General features: G+C 38.4%; 2 protein-coding genes across 10 annotated transcripts; one reads left to right on the forward strand and one right to left on the reverse strand.

Annotated features, from left to right (window-relative positions):
- The first annotated feature begins 2,282 nt into the window (after positions 1-2,282).
- On the forward strand, positions 2,283-11,979 carry LOC124857745. 5 transcript variants are annotated; one of them, XR_007035667.1, is made up of 11 exons: positions 2,283-2,300; positions 7,593-7,635; positions 7,795-7,869; positions 7,967-8,688; positions 8,877-8,936; positions 9,098-9,231; positions 9,451-9,550; positions 9,800-9,932; positions 10,203-10,300; positions 10,483-10,617; positions 10,711-11,979. XR_007035667.1 is itself a non-coding variant. In XM_047349146.1 (10 exons), exons 4-10 carry the CDS (start codon positions 8,606-8,608, stop codon positions 10,550-10,552), a joined length of 678 nt encoding a protein of 225 aa, XP_047205102.1. In that variant the 5' UTR covers positions 2,283-2,300; positions 7,593-7,635; positions 7,795-7,869; positions 7,967-8,605; the 3' UTR covers positions 10,553-11,979. The 5 variants fall into 5 exon arrangements, 1 of the variants encoding a protein (XP_047205102.1); XM_047349146.1 differs by having other exon boundaries at positions 10,483-11,979; XR_007035668.1 differs by lacking the exon at positions 2,283-2,300 and having other exon boundaries at positions 7,513-7,869; positions 10,711-10,831; positions 11,692-11,979.
- Positions 10,543-15,579, reverse strand: LOC124857743. 5 transcript variants are annotated; one of them, XM_047349142.1, is made up of 5 exons: positions 15,465-15,579; positions 14,202-14,241; positions 12,806-12,916; positions 12,045-12,169; positions 10,543-11,968 (listed from the first exon to the last, which is right to left on the reverse strand). In XM_047349142.1, exons 1-5 carry the CDS (start codon positions 15,465-15,467, stop codon positions 11,654-11,656), a joined length of 594 nt encoding a protein of 197 aa, XP_047205098.1. In that variant the 5' UTR covers positions 15,468-15,579; the 3' UTR covers positions 10,543-11,653. The 5 variants fall into 5 exon arrangements, with proteins under 5 accessions (XP_047205098.1, XP_047205099.1, XP_047205100.1 ...); XM_047349143.1 differs by lacking the exon at positions 15,465-15,579 and adding an exon at positions 15,317-15,453 and having other exon boundaries at positions 10,543-11,933; positions 12,045-12,312; XM_047349144.1 differs by lacking the exon at positions 15,465-15,579 and adding an exon at positions 15,317-15,450 and having other exon boundaries at positions 10,543-11,933.
- Between the last annotated feature and the right edge of the window lie 253 nt (positions 15,580-15,832).

Here is a 15,832-nt window from a genome sequence, read left to right on the forward strand (position 1 = left end):
ATATTCAATCAAAAGAAAACTAATCTCAATCAAAAAATATTAAGTTTAATATAAATTTTTTTAAATGGAATATCTTATTTTGGGGAGAAAAAAAATTGTTTGATAAAACTTTTTTTGATTAAAATGACTCATTTTTTCTCACGAACAGAAAAAAAGTTAATTGCAAAACATGTCAAAAATCTTTGGCCTCACGGTACCCGTCAGCCGCCTCAGGAGTCCCACAAGCCAACCACAGCCGATAGGACTCCTTCTTCAGCTTGACAGCATCCCTTACTGCCGGTGTCCACCACCGTGTTCTGGGATTGCCGCCGCGACAAGCACCGCAGACCTTACGGCCGCACCTACGGGCAACAGCATCGACAATAGATGCGGAGAACATGGTCCACTCGGACTCTATGTCTCCAACATCCCCCGGGATCTGGTCGAAGCTCTCCCGGAGGTGGGAGTTGAATACATCCCTGGCCGAGGGCTCCGCCAGGTGTTCCCAGCAGACCCTCACATATATTTTCTTCTAGATGCAAAATGGAAAACCAAACTGGAAGATCACAGGCAGAGGTAGGATGTTCACATAATTTCTATCTTTTTTTATTAGTGTTAATAAATTGCTATCTGTCTGGTATTTAGATCATATTTTGAATTATATGTAATGTACCTTTTGCTGTGTTATGTTATATTATGAAATTAATTCAATTAGTGTTCTCCTAATTCCCTACTCTAGTATGACCAGCAGAGGGCAATTGAAGCAGGGCAGCACATATTGGCATTACTCAACAGAGCGATTCCTCAAGCTCCTAGAAAGGGTCAGAACTTGAGAGTGGAGAGACCACCAAGTGTTGAGTCAGAGATGGCCAGGTAGAAAAGCGTTTTTCATTCTTTCTTTTTTTTTTTAAGGGTCGGGTGTATTTACTTAGCTATATTTCTGTAAGTCAGTTTTTTTAATGGTTTTTAATTATTCTATTTGATTGTTAGATAAATGTACATACATTATTCAGTTTTCATTCTACATTACTTATTTACTATCTAGATGTGCTGTTTATATTACTGATTGAGAATGGTTGTTATCTCCTTATATGCATAGAGGAATATGATGTTGCAACATGAGCACAGGATGTGAGAACAGTCTGTTTTCACATAAAGATAAACTCCCTCAGCAGTTGAAACCTCATGTAACTTTTCTAATAAAAGCATGAAGAGCGGAGACTGTCTTCAGAGTGTGTTTGGAGGATTGTAACTGAGACAGTCTCCGGGACACTCTCCTTGCAAGTTAAAACAAACTAACTTCTCTGTGTCTTTCTTTGTGCAGATGTTGTAATGAATGTTGGGGTTTAAACCTAACATTGATGTATTTATATTTTTTATTTACAATAAAGTCATTTGCAGATTGTAGGCATTCATATGATTAGCAAATAGAATTATATTAACGTAAACATGTTATGTATTCAGTGGTGCAGGTCAGATACAAAAAAATACCACCAACTAGACCACCCTGACCAACGCCCTTGTACCTGTAGCCTGTTTCTATTGCACAGCAGGATTTGTTTTGTGCTTCAATAGTTTAGTACATTTCTTCTCCAATCTTTATTCTTTTTAATATTTAGCTTCATTTTTAAGAGGTATTTTTCTTACGGGAAAAATGTATTCTCGGTTCTAATTATTACAGTGTTTCTACATTGCAGAAGTTTTAACTTTGTTATTTTACTTGAAAATCTACAGATCATTCCCTGGCTTTTTTAAAAGAGGTGGCAAAAGGAGAAATGATCTGATGAGGCCCAACAGTATATCAAAATTTGCAAAACTTTGGAAGCCACTGGAAGTAACTTTTTTTTTTGTTGGCTTCACAAAATGACACCATCCCTCTTCTGTTGAGCTGGAACATTTGCAAGCAGGACTTGGGAAAAGGACTTTGTCCGTCACCTCTGATGTGACGCATGCAGAGGTGATCAAAATTTAAGCAGCTGTGTTTTGCTTTCAATTGGTTCTTTTAGGGGAAAAAGTCGTGTATATGCTGTTGTCTTAACATTTTCCATATCTATACATAAAATTGTTACTGTTGTGGAGATATATTATGTGTGTGCATCATTATTATTATGTTCATAACCAGTGTGGGAAATAAAATGTATAACCTGTGTTAGTATAAGACATAGTGTATTGTGTGGTCTGCAGAAGTATTTCTCACAGAAGAGGTGAAGTGGAAAATAACTGAAAATTGCAGAAGTGTGTGAAAATTGGTGATAAGTGTTACTCCCTGCTTATATCAGTAGAAACGGGGGCAGCTGGTGGACAATCACTGTCTAAATATGGTAAGCCGGAAAAAGTGTGTACGTGACTACATGTGAGAAAAAACTGTAAACAGGGCGCTGCCCATTTTTATTTTTATTTTTATTTTTATTTTTTTTTTTTATTTCAGACAATGATTTCAGTAAATAAATCAATTTCAGAAATGCTTATAACAAACGAACAAATATCCAAATACCATACAAAAAAGTGTTTGGTAAACATTAAATTAAATTTCCAGTTCCAAATAAATTAAATTAACTTAAACACAAATAGCAACCAGTAAAATAAACATAAAATAAACATATTCCAACAAGCAAACTTGTCAGTATATTTAACCTGAGATCTGACATTGATTATTGATTAATATAAATTGTCTGAAAAGGGGTATGAAGAAGTAAAACTTATTTTTAATACCCCTTCTCCCTCTAATTGCACTTAAATTAACTGAGTAACCTTCCTAATTAACATCTATGTTTTTGATCCAGAATTCACAAACCAAAAACTAATAAATAAATATATATACACAATTATCTATATATATACATATACACACATATACACATATATATATGTACACATATATACATACATACACATACACATACACACATACATATATATATATATACACACATACATACATATACACATGTACACATACAAACAAACATGTACCTCCACATATGTACATGTAACTGCACACATGCATACCTACACTCACAGAAACACACCACACATTAGGCCTAAATCCACATTCACATTCTTGTATATCGGCACTTAGAGACCCCCCCCCAAATCATCAGAGCCACAATCCAACACCACAGCTCCACCACCAGCTCCCCCCACCAATCCCAACCCCACACCCCACAGCGCAAAGAGGCGGACAAGATCCCCAGGACCCCCCTGAACTACCAAGCCGTCCACAAGAGTCCCCTGAACCCCGACCTGCCCCCCACCACCACGAGGCACAGACCGAGGAGCAGCGAGAGAAGCCAGGCTGCAACAACTGCAGCGTCAGGCTGCAGCTACAGAGTACCAGAAGCAAAGAAGAGGGCCCAGCACCCCCATGCACCCCATGCAAACACACAGCAGAAACACAGACACGCACACACACACACACACACATACATACATACCGTGCTCAGATGAGATACCATTCACCTCGCCTCTTCATCCCAATACATGTTGAAAAACATCAGTTTTAGTCTTTTTTTAAACAGACTCATGCTTGGACATTGCTTCAGCTCTTTTTGGAGTTTATTCCAGACCTTCACACCACTGACTGAAATGCACATTCTCTTCATGGTGGTTCGAACCCTCAAGGTTCTGAAATTGAGATTTTCCCTATAGTCATAACCCCCCACTCTATCAGTGAACAGCTTTTGAATATTTTCTGGTAGTTGTTTATTTCTAGCTTTATACATCAGCTGAGCTGTTTGAAATTCTACCAGATCTGGGAGTTTGAGGAGGCAGGACTCTATAAATAGTATGTTAGTATGGTCGTGGAATCCTGCCTTATGAACCATTCTGATGGCCCTTTTTTGTAATGTGCATAACGGTCGCAGTGAGGTTTTATAGGTGTTGCCCCATATTTCCACACAATAGCTCAAGTAAGGTAATATAAGTGAACAATACATAATATGAAGAGCATCATGATTTAGAAAATATTTAGATTTGCTGAGAACAGCAATATTTCTGGATATTTTTGTTTGAATGTATTTTATATGAGGTCTCCAGCAAATCTTATTGTCTATCATTACTCCCAAAAACTTAATTTCCTTAACTCTCTCTACTGCTATATTATCTATTAGGATCTGAACATCTGTTCTTCTTCCGCAGTTTCCAAACAACATAAACTTGGTTTTATCCAAATTTAATGATAATTTGTTCATATCAAACCATATCTTAAGTTGACATAACTCTAAGTTGATTTCAGCCATAAGCTGATCCAAATTATCACCTGTACAAAAAATATTAGTATCATCTGCAAACAAAACAAATTTAAGTACTTTAGAAACTTTACAGATGTCATTAATGTAAATAATAAACAATCTTGGCCCCAGTACTGACCCCTGGGGAACACCACAAACAATGTCCAAGCATGGTGACCGGCAGTCACCCATTTGCACAAATTGTTGCCTGTTGCTTAAATAACTTTCCATCCAGTCCAGGACTACTCCCCGGATGCCATAGCGTTCCAATTTCTTAATTAATATTTCATGATTTATTGTGTCAAAAGCTTTTTTGAGATCAATAAATACACCAACTGCCGATTTCTTATTATCTAAGGCGCCAGTGACTTCCTCTATCAATTCCATGACTGCCATTGCTGTAGATCTTTGTGATCTGAATCCATACTGACTTTCAGAAAGCAGATTATGTTTATTAATGAATGTATCTAGTCTACTCACAAATAATTTCTCCAAAATTTTGGAAAACTGTGGAAGTAGAGAAACAGGCCTATAATTTGTGAAATGGTGTCTGTCCCCATTTTTATAGAGTGGAATAACTTTGGCAATTTTCATCTTTTCTGGAAATTTACCCGATTGAAGTGACAGATTACAGATATAAGTCAGAGGCTGGATAATTTCCTCAATTACCTTCTTGATTATTGTCATATCAATACCATCACAATCAGTTGACCTTTTGCTTTTACATTTATTGACGATATCTATAATTTCTTTTCCTCCCACAGCAGTGAGAAACATAGAAAAAGGATTTCTACTGATTAATGTTTCATTCAGAGCTCCAGTTGTTGTAGGATCAGGGATTTTTTCTGCCAGTTTGGGTCCCACAGTCACAAAAAATTTGTTGAAATTATGAACAACGTCATTACTCTCCTCCAATTTGCCATCATTATCTATAAAAAACTGCGGAAAATTAATTTTTCCCGAGTTTTTCTTGATAATATTATTTAATACATTCCAAATCCCTTTGATGTTTATCTTATTTCTATCTAATATTTTACTGTAGTAATCCTGTTTAGCTAATCGTAGAATAGCAGTTAATTTATTCTTATATTTCTTATATTTATTCTCCACCTCTAAAGATCTATACTTTATGAAATCTCTATAAAGTTTGTTCTTTTTTTTGCAGGCATTTTGTAAACCCTTTGTCATCCATGGAGCTTCTGAGTATTTGTTTTTGTGAGAGTACATTATTAATGGACAGTTTTTATCATATAATACTTTAAAGGTACTTAGAAAATGTTCATATGCTATATCAACATTATCTTCTTGCAAAACAGACTCCCAGTTGTGTTTCAGTAAATCATCTTTGAAAGATATGAGTGATTCCTCTGTTCTTACTCTTTTAAAGTGTGGATTACTTTTATTCTTATTTTTTATATAGAAATTGTCACTAACAACAAAGACTGGAAGATGATCACTAATATGCTGAATAATTAATCCACTTATTGTATTATTATCTAAGATATTAGTAAATATATTATCTATTAATGTGGCACTGTTCAGTGTGATCCTGCTGGGTCAGGTGATTTTGGGAAACAGGCTCAAACTGTACATGGTGTTAATGAACTCTTCAGTAGGTTTATGATTAGTTGAGTTAAGTAGATCAATATTAAAGTCCCCACAGATGAAAAAGACCTTCTGAGATGTAGCTGTGTATGTTTGCTCAAACCATTCTCTATATATTTCCATATTGGAACCAGGAGCTCTGTAAACACAACTGACAATGACATTTTTTGACTTTTCCATATATATTTCAACGGTTATACACTCAAATACATCTTTAGTCACTCTGGTCATGTTTTCTACTATTTTATACTTTACGTTTTTATCAACATACACAGCTACTCCTCCTCCAGGTTTCCCTTCTCTGTTGATATAATTAAACTCATAACCTTCCAGCTCAAAGTCAGCCTCCTTCTCATGACTGATCCAGGTTTCAGAGATCGCTATGATGCTGAATGGTTGTTTAAACTGGCTCAGACAGTCTTTGATGCTGTTAAAGTTTGCATATAAACTTCTGCTATTGAAATGTATGATTGAAAGCTTATTATCTACTTTAACTTCCCTGTTGTATTGATCCGTTGTGTAGTAGCAGCAGTTATCAACCATATCATTAAAGAAATTGTTATCTGGATCCACATCCACTTCCATGTCCTGACTTTTATAATCCGTATAACTGAATGTCTTCAGCTCCAAGTTATCGGCACTAACAGTTGTAGGTGTTAGTGTTGTGTTCATAAGTGAAGAAGAAAGAGTTCCTGTAACTTGTGACATGCTGAAGTGAGTCGTGCGTGATATCACCTGTGCTCAAACGATCCTCAGATAGTTCAGTCATATTTATCCAACTCCGTGATGTCCCGAACGACCAGAACCTTCGCCTCCTCCGGTGTTCCGATCAGCTTAATGAAGACTTTACAGTTCGTGGTCCACGTGGACTGGATCTTCTTCTGTCTCCTCAGGAACCGGGCCTTCCTTGCGATGTCGGCGTTTTTCTTGGTCAGGTGCTCGTTAATGAACACGTCTGACCCCTTCAGCAACCTGCCCTGTTTCAGCAGAGCAGATTTGTGATTCCGGTTGCTGAACCTCATGATGATTGCCGGTCTGTCGTTGTTACCTCGTCTCGGGAGAGGGTGGCATGCTTCCACGGAGTCACAGTCCAGCTTTATTCCCTTGGACAAGAGGAAAGAGGCCACCTGTTCCTCCGTGGACTCCGTCACGCGAGGTGACGGCTCACCAGCCGGACAGGGCCCTGCCACCGCGCCGGCGTAAGAGTGGGGCCTGACACGCAGTCCGGTGATGATCACTTCGTTCATCCTGGTGTAATGTTCCAAATCTGCCACGCGATTCTCCAGAACGGCGATCCGCTTATCCTTTTGTTCATTAAGAAATCGCAAAGTTTTCACCTCTTCAACCAAGTCCAGGATGTACTTTGCTGGAGTCGGATGGCCGCGGTTTCTCCAGAAAGAAAATCCAACGCTTTCCTTATCTCCTCAAAATCCTCCCACGCTGGATTCTTCTTCGGGCTCATGTTCGGGATCAGTTCCTAGATTGATCCAGAACAAGAAGATCACACAAGTCCATCAATGATTTTTGTTTGGCACTATGGGCCTTTATTGACAGTTTCCAGACAGGAAATGGACAGAGAGAGAAGAGAAGAAGACATGCAGCAAAGGTCTCAGGGTCGGGAATCAAGTGTGTTTTAATAAAAGCAATGAGCCCAGTGAGAAGCTCTGAAGTCGTCTCGGTGTGTGTGCTGATCACGAGAGCTTCCCCTGGTCCAGGTATTTTAATTACATACAGCTGTCTCCGTGTGATTTATTTAAAATATGTTGTGAATTTCTCCAGGTTACGGTGAATAAACAAACGCGCAGAAGGCCTCTTTAAAGAGGTACTTCAACCCTGTTGACCTGAGTTATTTAACACCAAGTTTTTATTTTTACTGTTTTAGGTACAATTGTTTGCACCTAATTGAGATGTACATGTTTTAGGATCTGGAACTTCATTTAGTGCACACTTTTTATTCTTTTCTTTTTTTATATATATATAGTTATCCTGTTTATTGAGAACTACCTACCCTAAGATGCTGGATCTAGAGACAGATGGTTGATATACAAAGCCGCAGGTGGGCTTCCAGCCATCTTGACATATTTCAGCATTGGTTTATTCTACTCCTAGAATATTTGTGAAACCTCTAAACTTATTTTCTTGTGTTTTAAAAGGTGGGAATGGAAGGCGAAAAATGTATCCTGTCCTGTTGGAGGCAGAGGGATACATGGGATCTCTCATCAGAAGAGCATCAAGTGGGGGGAAGTATTTGCTATACTTAATGCCCCTCCAAGGTGAGTTGGATTTAACACCCTTGCCTGCAGATTCACCTGAATGTGCTCTTATGCCAAAAGCTGCTTGTAAGAAATGCAAGGCTTCAATGCCTCTGCAAATGCTGGCCTTGCACATTGAAAAATGCAGTGACTTATCAAGCTCAGACAGTGAGGTAAATGTGGTTGGGGTATCAAGGTTGCAATTGGACCTTATTTTAGATGTAAATTAATGCTGTTTCTGTATTCAGGAGGCAGATGTGATGTACATAGAGACACGTGAATTTTATTTTCTAAATAATCACGTACCAAATATTTGGGAACTGTTATTAGTTCAACCTGTATAAGCCATCTAGACTGTAGATGGATGTAGATTGTAATATCTTAAACTCCTTTTCAAATGTGTCATATCCAGCTAATGTGATTTTGTCATTCCTCTTACTTCATTTTATATTATGTGATTAATTTTTTTTTTCAATGCATGGTTCCTTAAAATTACAATTGTATATTTTTTGCATTTTTTATACCACTCTTCCTGTTTAGATGGATGAAATCAAATGTCCATTGTGCAACAAATTTTTTCCGTTGTTAGACATAGAAGGACATGCCAGCTTCTGCGGTGAAAAGTAAGTGTTAAGCAACCAGATTTGTTTATATAGTGATGTGTGGTATTTTCATTCGTTTTCAGCGATTGCTTTTATGTGCTTTGTAATAAACAATATTTGTTCCTCCTTGGTTTTTATTTAACTGTATATAAAAAAAATAAGAAACTATAAGAATTTATATGATAGTTCCTTTCTATGTTTTGTCTTAGAGTGGACCAGTATCTAAATCAAGCAGATGGAAATGAGACAAATCTGGATCATATTTCTTGGTAATCAATCTGTTTCCTTTTATTTTAGAAACTTCTTGAAAGTAATAATTATTTTTTATGAATGTAGAGTAATTAAAAAACCTCAACAGTGAGGATGATGTTGTTCGCTGGGCAGCATCACAGGTGGACACCAGCAAAACGTTTGAAATATGTGTTTCAAGGTACAGTGTGATTGTAAGAGGACTTCAGCTTTGGCAGCGTCAAAAAAATGGTGGCCCAGTGAACCCTTTGAAAGTCTCCTTTCTAGGAGAATTAGGTGTGGACACTGGAGCTCTCAGAAAGGAGTTTCTTACAAGTACGTCTGTCTTTTTATGTGATGTTGAATAGTGTGTACAGCAACATGAACAGAGTTGTGTGCAAGTTATGTGAAAATCTGAAGCAAAGTGCAGATGTTTTATTTTTCCTAAAACCTCATTTTTTTTCGCCCTTTTGATAATTCGAAATACCATGAAAATTAGTAGGCTATGTTGTCTATAATGTGACTTATTTTGTTTTCATTTGATTTGGTCTATAGCTATTGTTGCAGGGATTGAAAATAGACTGTTTGAGGGTGACAGTGAGATGGGCAAAATACCAAAATACTCTCTCAACGACCTTGATAAACAGCTGTTCAAGTATGTTTTTCACTTTTTATTAATTTCATAATCTGAGATACATTCTTATTTTAAAATATGAGAAAATGTAAAAAACACAAAGTATAAACCTTGAGACATATAGATGATGAGACTACTCCTATGAAGAAGGCTTTTGGCATTTAAAAAACACGTGTTAAGGTTTTAAACACCAGCATTGTGACTTCAGGTGATGGAAAGAAAACAAGGTGCTTTGCGATACCTTAGCTGATTGACCTTTCATATTTACAGAGTTGCAGGGGAAATATTTAGTGTGAGTGTAGCCCAAGGAGGACCAGCACCACGGTTTATGCAGGAGTGGTGTTACAACTACAACTTCAAACTCATGGTGTATATGACAGAGTTATCGACATTACTAACAATGGTATGTTCAGTGAAAGAATTGAATCCACTGTAAAATGTATCATTTACTTTGTTAGTGCCTTTCTCACATTGTGTGCTTTGATAGTTAATTATTATGTAACGGCAAATAAGTTCTAGAAGCACTTCTATTTACACAAACAATGTGAAACGGTTAGATTTAAATTCCTATGATGTTTGCATGCATCCAAGATTGTCATTTTGAAGCTGGTAAAATTAAAGTTGTAATAATAGAAGTGAAGAAACTATATTTTTCTGTACACCACATCTATAGATTGAAGGTGCATCTGACCTGTCTGTGTACACTAGAGATATTGGATTGTGGCTACACCATACCGACCATAATACAGACCATAAGAACACTATATTGAGGCAAGTTTTAAATTTAGAAATTAGAAGTAATGTGACATTTCTTGCTTTGATACAAATTGATCAGTGTAACACAATTAGTTATTGTGATAACTAGGAAATTATTTCAGATTATACAAGACCCTAAAATCCAGTCACTTTTAACATTGAACAAATCAATACATATTTTTGCATGGACTTTATAGGGCTATCACTCTGCATGCAACAACAAAACACACCAATGCTGCAACAACTGCGAGAAGGCCTTGGAGTTGACAACTTTATTAATGTAATGGAGAGAAAGACAGATGAGTCTATTTGTTGTTGGACAAGATGACAAGGTACACTGAATTTAGTTCATTTTGTTGATCTGTTATTTAGATCCATAAAGCTATCTATAAATGTTTAATGTTCTAAGTTGCTTCTTTTCCTAGGTTGACTCAAATTACATATTGTCACACATCGCCCCAGAATTGAGTCCACAGGGTTCAATAAAACAAGCAAAGGAGACCAAAATCTTGGAGTACTTCCAAGATTTCTTGTACGAACTTGAAGGTATGTAAATAGTTGCACAAACGAACTGTTGGTGACTGTGGCGAAGTAGTATAGCCACAGTCACCAACAGCAAGGGGTAGTTTTTTGTAGAACAGGTTTGTAAATTGTTCAGTTCGATTCCAGCTTCCCTTTGTCGCATGTCAATGTGGTCAAGGCACAATAACCCCAAGTCTCCTTTTTTTTTTTTAAGAATTTCGTTTGGCACTAGAGGCCTTTATTTTGATAGTAGGCAGACAGGAAGGAGGGGCAAAGAGAGGGGGTCCAGCAAAGGTCGCTGGGTCCAGGACTCAAACTCGGGACAACCGCTTCGAGGACTATAGCCTCCATATGTGGTCGCGCGCTAACCCCTACACCACCAGCGCTGCGCTCCACGTTTCCTTCAGCGTATTAATGAAAGTTCAATTTTGGCCTCATCTGACCAAAACGCCGTCCTCCATGCTTTTGGGGAGTCTCCTACATGCGTTTTGGTAAACTCAAGATAAGCCTTCTTGTTTTTGTCTGTAAATAAAGGCTTTTTTCTAGTCATAAAATACAGTTCTATGAACTCTATGGCTTACTCAGGTTGTAATCAAACAATGCCAAGAAGAATGAATACTTATATATTTTTAGTTAGGAATTTAAATTGCTTTTGAATCTACATTAATGTAACACAAGATGTGTTGAACCCACAGAAATATAATCATTACAAAAATATAATCATTAACATTATGAATATTTAAAGTTTGTAACTGCTGAGAAGATGTAATTTAAAGAATAATGGAAATTCCTCCCCTATTACTTGCAGATTGAGCTTAAGTTTTAATCCTACTTGAACTAAATACTTTAATGATGAAATAACAGTTTTCTTCTTCTTTTCTTAGATACACAACCAGCAGAGAATGAGGAGACACAGACTAACTGTTCCAGTGGTGATGCAGTGGATGACTGGGCAGGCACACAAACATTTGCTTCTGCCAAAGGGTTTAATTGTTGGAGTGCATGCACTTTTTCAGCTGACAGCAGACACTGAAGAACAGGCACATTGACCCCATGTTCAACTTCTTCACTTTGCTGTTCTTGGGACAGCCGCTCCTCAGCATGCTGAATCTGCTTTGACAGATTACTCACAAAAAAATACCAGGGAAAATAAATAAAAATCTACAAATCCATGTAGTCATCTGTCATATTTATGAAGCCCAAATGTTGCAATTAAAGCAAAACATGCAAAACATACCTCTGTCAGATCTGGTTCTGACACTGGTTCCTGCAGCATACCGATCATCCACAGTTGATTGGGTGTTAGGTTTCTCTCTGTCCTCAAGGGATGAGAATTCCAACTCTCCTCGAAAACCTGCAGATCTTTTCGTAGTCGTGGTATAAAGACATAGCCCACACAGAACAGATGGACCGACAGGTCAATGAGACCCTCTTCCTCCAAACTGTAGAGCATGTTGTAATATTTTGAAGTCACACTCCAAACATCTCTCCATAGGCATTCAATTCTAAACAAAATAGCATATATAAAAACAAAACATTACAACTGTCAAAATCAGGCAACTTTCTTTTTTTGAAATAATTGTATAATGAACATTAGTTATTGTTATTCACAAATGCGGAAATTTGGCTTTGGTTTCACATGGTAGTTAAAAAACAACATACAGCAAATTCCACGCACACAATATGAGGACAGGAATAAACAATGACAAATTACTCCAATATTATGTATTGATGTTGCCCTTACTGTCTTATATGTTCTTCCAGAAGGGAGTTTACCAAATTACACAAAATTGGAGCAACCCAAGTCATCCACAATCTGTTGGGTCTTTTGCTTACTATGCTTTTTGACAGATCTGCCAGTTTTCTTTGCTTTATTATTAGGAAGATGTTGTCAAATGTGAGTGTTGTAGCAGATATTTATAGAAAAACAATGTAAAGTAAAATAACCAAGATTGTTCTTGTTGTAAAGACAAAAAAGACAGATTTGTGGTATGTTACCTCTGGTTATGAACACTTTTCCCAGCAATGTAACTGTCACGTCCAGTACCTCGAACCGTAAACATGCACCTTGCAATGTCCACATTTTCAACCCCGTGATCACCTCGAACTCTATAAGACAAAGTGAAAAGTTATATTTTGCAAAATCCACACCTATTCTACCATAACATGTATGTATGCTGTAGAGGAGGAATTAAGTACAAATAAAAGAGGATGCAAATGGAGAGGAATTAAGGGAAAAGGTGAAAGAATTCTTTAAAAAAAAACTTTTTTGTATTGTATATATACATTATTATATATATTGTATATTCCAGCATTTGGCATTTATTCTGGTCTTTATACACCTAACCTTCTGATCTAATGAGTCATCTGAAATGCTGGAATAGCATTTTCTTACAGATAGATCATGCTCTTTCAAACGTCTATACAAAGTTGACCTTGCAATTTCAGAAAGGCTACATAAGGAAGTCAATGGTAAACCACTACTAAGTAGATCTGTGAGAGTTTCACTTTCTATGTTAACTTTGGGTCTCCCTGCATTCCCACTGTGTTCAACCTGAGCTACATCGAATAATCTTGGAGCTGAGGCGTGAGCTGAGGCATAAGAACTGACAACTTCAGTCAACCTCTGAAAATTCTCAACCACTGACTCCGCAAGGTCAACATAAGCTGCTCCGGCTCTGAGAAACTGTAACTCCTGACAACAAACAAAGTACAAATAGTCAAAGTCAATGGGCTGCCTGTTGAGAGTAGAAATCACTCTATGCCTAACTCTTTGTAAAAGCTGATGCAGCATAGATTCCTAAGAAAAAAACAAAAAAAATATGAGAACATATTGATTAGTCTTTACACATTTAAGAAATTCCACAAGGTTATTATTTTACATGCAACTAACACAGCATAATACTTTAGGTGTTGACCAAAGTAAATAAATCAAAATGCAATTAGGCAGCAGCATTCCTGGGTCTGCGAACTGTCCAGTTGGTTTTCCATTCTGTGTACAAGAGGGTAATATCATGCCATTGCAATTAGTCTATAGTCACTTCTGAATTAACAGAAAATTCAACCGTGACTGGAAAAAAAAGGAACAAAGGTTATCTGACACAATATCTGTGGGTCTGGTTGGATATCTTTTAGGCTATAGTATGAACAGAGAGTTCAAGGTGATAAAGCAACCCACAGCCCCCCACCTCAAAGATGAATCTGGTGCCGCTGAGAGACGGATTGGAGCATGAAAGAAAAGACATAACTTTGAACTCAACACGAACTAAGGTCGGTGTTAAGAGTAGTGGGGATTTATTTTTAAATTGGTGTGACAAAATATCACCTAAATACCAGACAGATAGCAATTTATTAACACTAATAAAAAAAGATAGAAATTATGTGAACATCCTACCTCTGCCTGTGATCTTCCAGTTTGGTTTTCCATTTTGCATCTAGAAGAAAATATATATTTAGATGTTACATTGTCTCCCCTTATCTACAGCACTGATTATGTGCTCGGGAAATAAATAATATGATTGTACAGTCACGTGACATGTGTGGTGTAGATCAACATGGACGTAATGACACTGTGTTTCCCCACCTTAGCATCGCTGCTAGTTAGTACACACACGAAGGTAACAGTTTTTTTAACATTTATTTCCATCACATACATTTGGAGTGTGAAGCGGCTGGGATGAGGATCAGCTCCTCCAAGTCCGAGGCCATGGTACTCGACCGGAAAAGGGTGGCTTGTCCTCTTCAGGTTGGAGGGGAGTTCCTGCCTCAAGTGGAGGAGTTTAAGTATCTCGGGGTCTTGTTCACGAGTGAGGGAAGAATGGAGCGGGAGATCGACAGACGGATCGGTGCAGCTGCCACAGTAATGGGGGCGCTGTGCCGGTCCATTGTGGTGAAGAGAGAGCTGAGCCGAAAAGCAAAGCTCTCAATTTACTGGTCGGTCTACGTTCCTACCCTCACCTATGGCCATGAACTTTGGGTCATGACCGAAAGAACGAGATCACGGATACAAGCGGCTGAAATGAGCTTCCTCCGTAGGGTGGCCGGGCACTCCCTTAGAGATAGGGTGAGGAGCTCGGCCATCCGGGAGGGGCTCGGAGTAGAGCCGCTGCTCCTCCACATCAAGAGGAGCCAGTTGAGGTGGCTCGGGCATCTATACCGGATGCCTCCTGGACGCCTTCCTCGGGAGGTGTTCCAGGCACGTCCCACCGGGAGGAGGCCCAGGGGACGGCCCAGGACACGCTGGAGGGACTATGTCTCTCGGCTGGCCTGGGAACGCCTTGGGCTCCCCCTGGAGGAGCTGGAGGAGGTGTCTGGAGAGAGGGACGTCTGGGCGTCTCTGCTGAGTCTGCTGCCCCCGCGACCCGGTCCTGGATAAGCGGAAGACGACGAACGAACGAACGAACATTTGGTATTTTGCCACGCTAAATGCAACTCGACAAAGGTGCACTAGTTAACGGATTTAACATAAAGACAGGCAAACATTACACAAGCCCAGTTTATGCACTTTACCTGATGCTAACATTAGCTAGCGTGCTATGCTAACCGGGATGCGGCGCACAAGATAATCGACTGTCTTCCTAAATTGTGTAAAACTTTCTTCTTTGAAAAAAGGATGGACACTTTCGCAGCTCTTGAACTGTAAATCTGTGAAGATTACCATCCACGTTCGGTGTTACCTCCTTTCTTCTGTACAGTTGATGTCTCCTCACTGAAGCGACGCTGCAAGCCCTGCAGTTCGAGCAGAAGTTCAGAGATGCGGGGGATCAGAGTCTGCTGCTTTAGTCAGCGCTAACCAATAGGGAAACGTCTTACATCGTTCGTCTTTAGGCCCCGCCCAGGATGTTCATTGTTTCCAGAACTCAAAATTCTTTGAGTTCAACCAAAAACAGAGAGCGTCAAAACCAAAAGAGCGAGTCTCATAACCAAAGATTTTTGACATGCGCAAATAAAAGTTTATATTTTGCAAATAACTTTTTTCTCTTCGTGAGAAAAAAATGAGTTATTTTAATCAAAAAAAGTTTTATC

Source organism: Girardinichthys multiradiatus, chromosome 21 (genome assembly GCF_021462225.1).
Source record: "Girardinichthys multiradiatus isolate DD_20200921_A chromosome 21, DD_fGirMul_XY1, whole genome shotgun sequence".
Taxonomy (NCBI): Eukaryota; Metazoa; Chordata; class Actinopteri; order Cyprinodontiformes; family Goodeidae; genus Girardinichthys; species Girardinichthys multiradiatus.

What these genes read in the sequence shown, in the direction of transcription:
- LOC124857745 (XM_047349146.1), top strand. Translation starts at nt 8,606, where the DNA reads ATGGATGAAATCAAATGTCCATTGTGCAACAAATTTTTTCCGTTGTTA. An exon ending in GCCAGCTTCTGCGGTGAAAA is followed by an intron (nt 8,689 to 8,876) that starts GTAAGTGTTAAG and finishes GTTTTGTCTTAG; the next exon opens with AGTGGACCAGTATCTAAATC. An exon ending in TATCGACATTACTAACAATG is followed by an intron (nt 9,933 to 10,202) that starts GTATGTTCAGTG and finishes CCACATCTATAG; the next exon opens with ATTGAAGGTGCATCTGACCT.
- LOC124857743 (XM_047349140.1), bottom strand. An exon ending in AAAAGTGTTCATAACCAGAG is followed by an intron (nt 12,313 to 12,805) that starts GTAACATACCAC and finishes TATTTTGTTTAG; the next exon opens with AATTGAATGCCTATGGAGAG. An exon ending in CAGAACCAGATCTGACAGAG is followed by an intron (nt 11,969 to 12,044) that starts GTATGTTTTGCA and finishes ATGGATTTGTAG; the next exon opens with ATTTTTATTTATTTTCCCTG.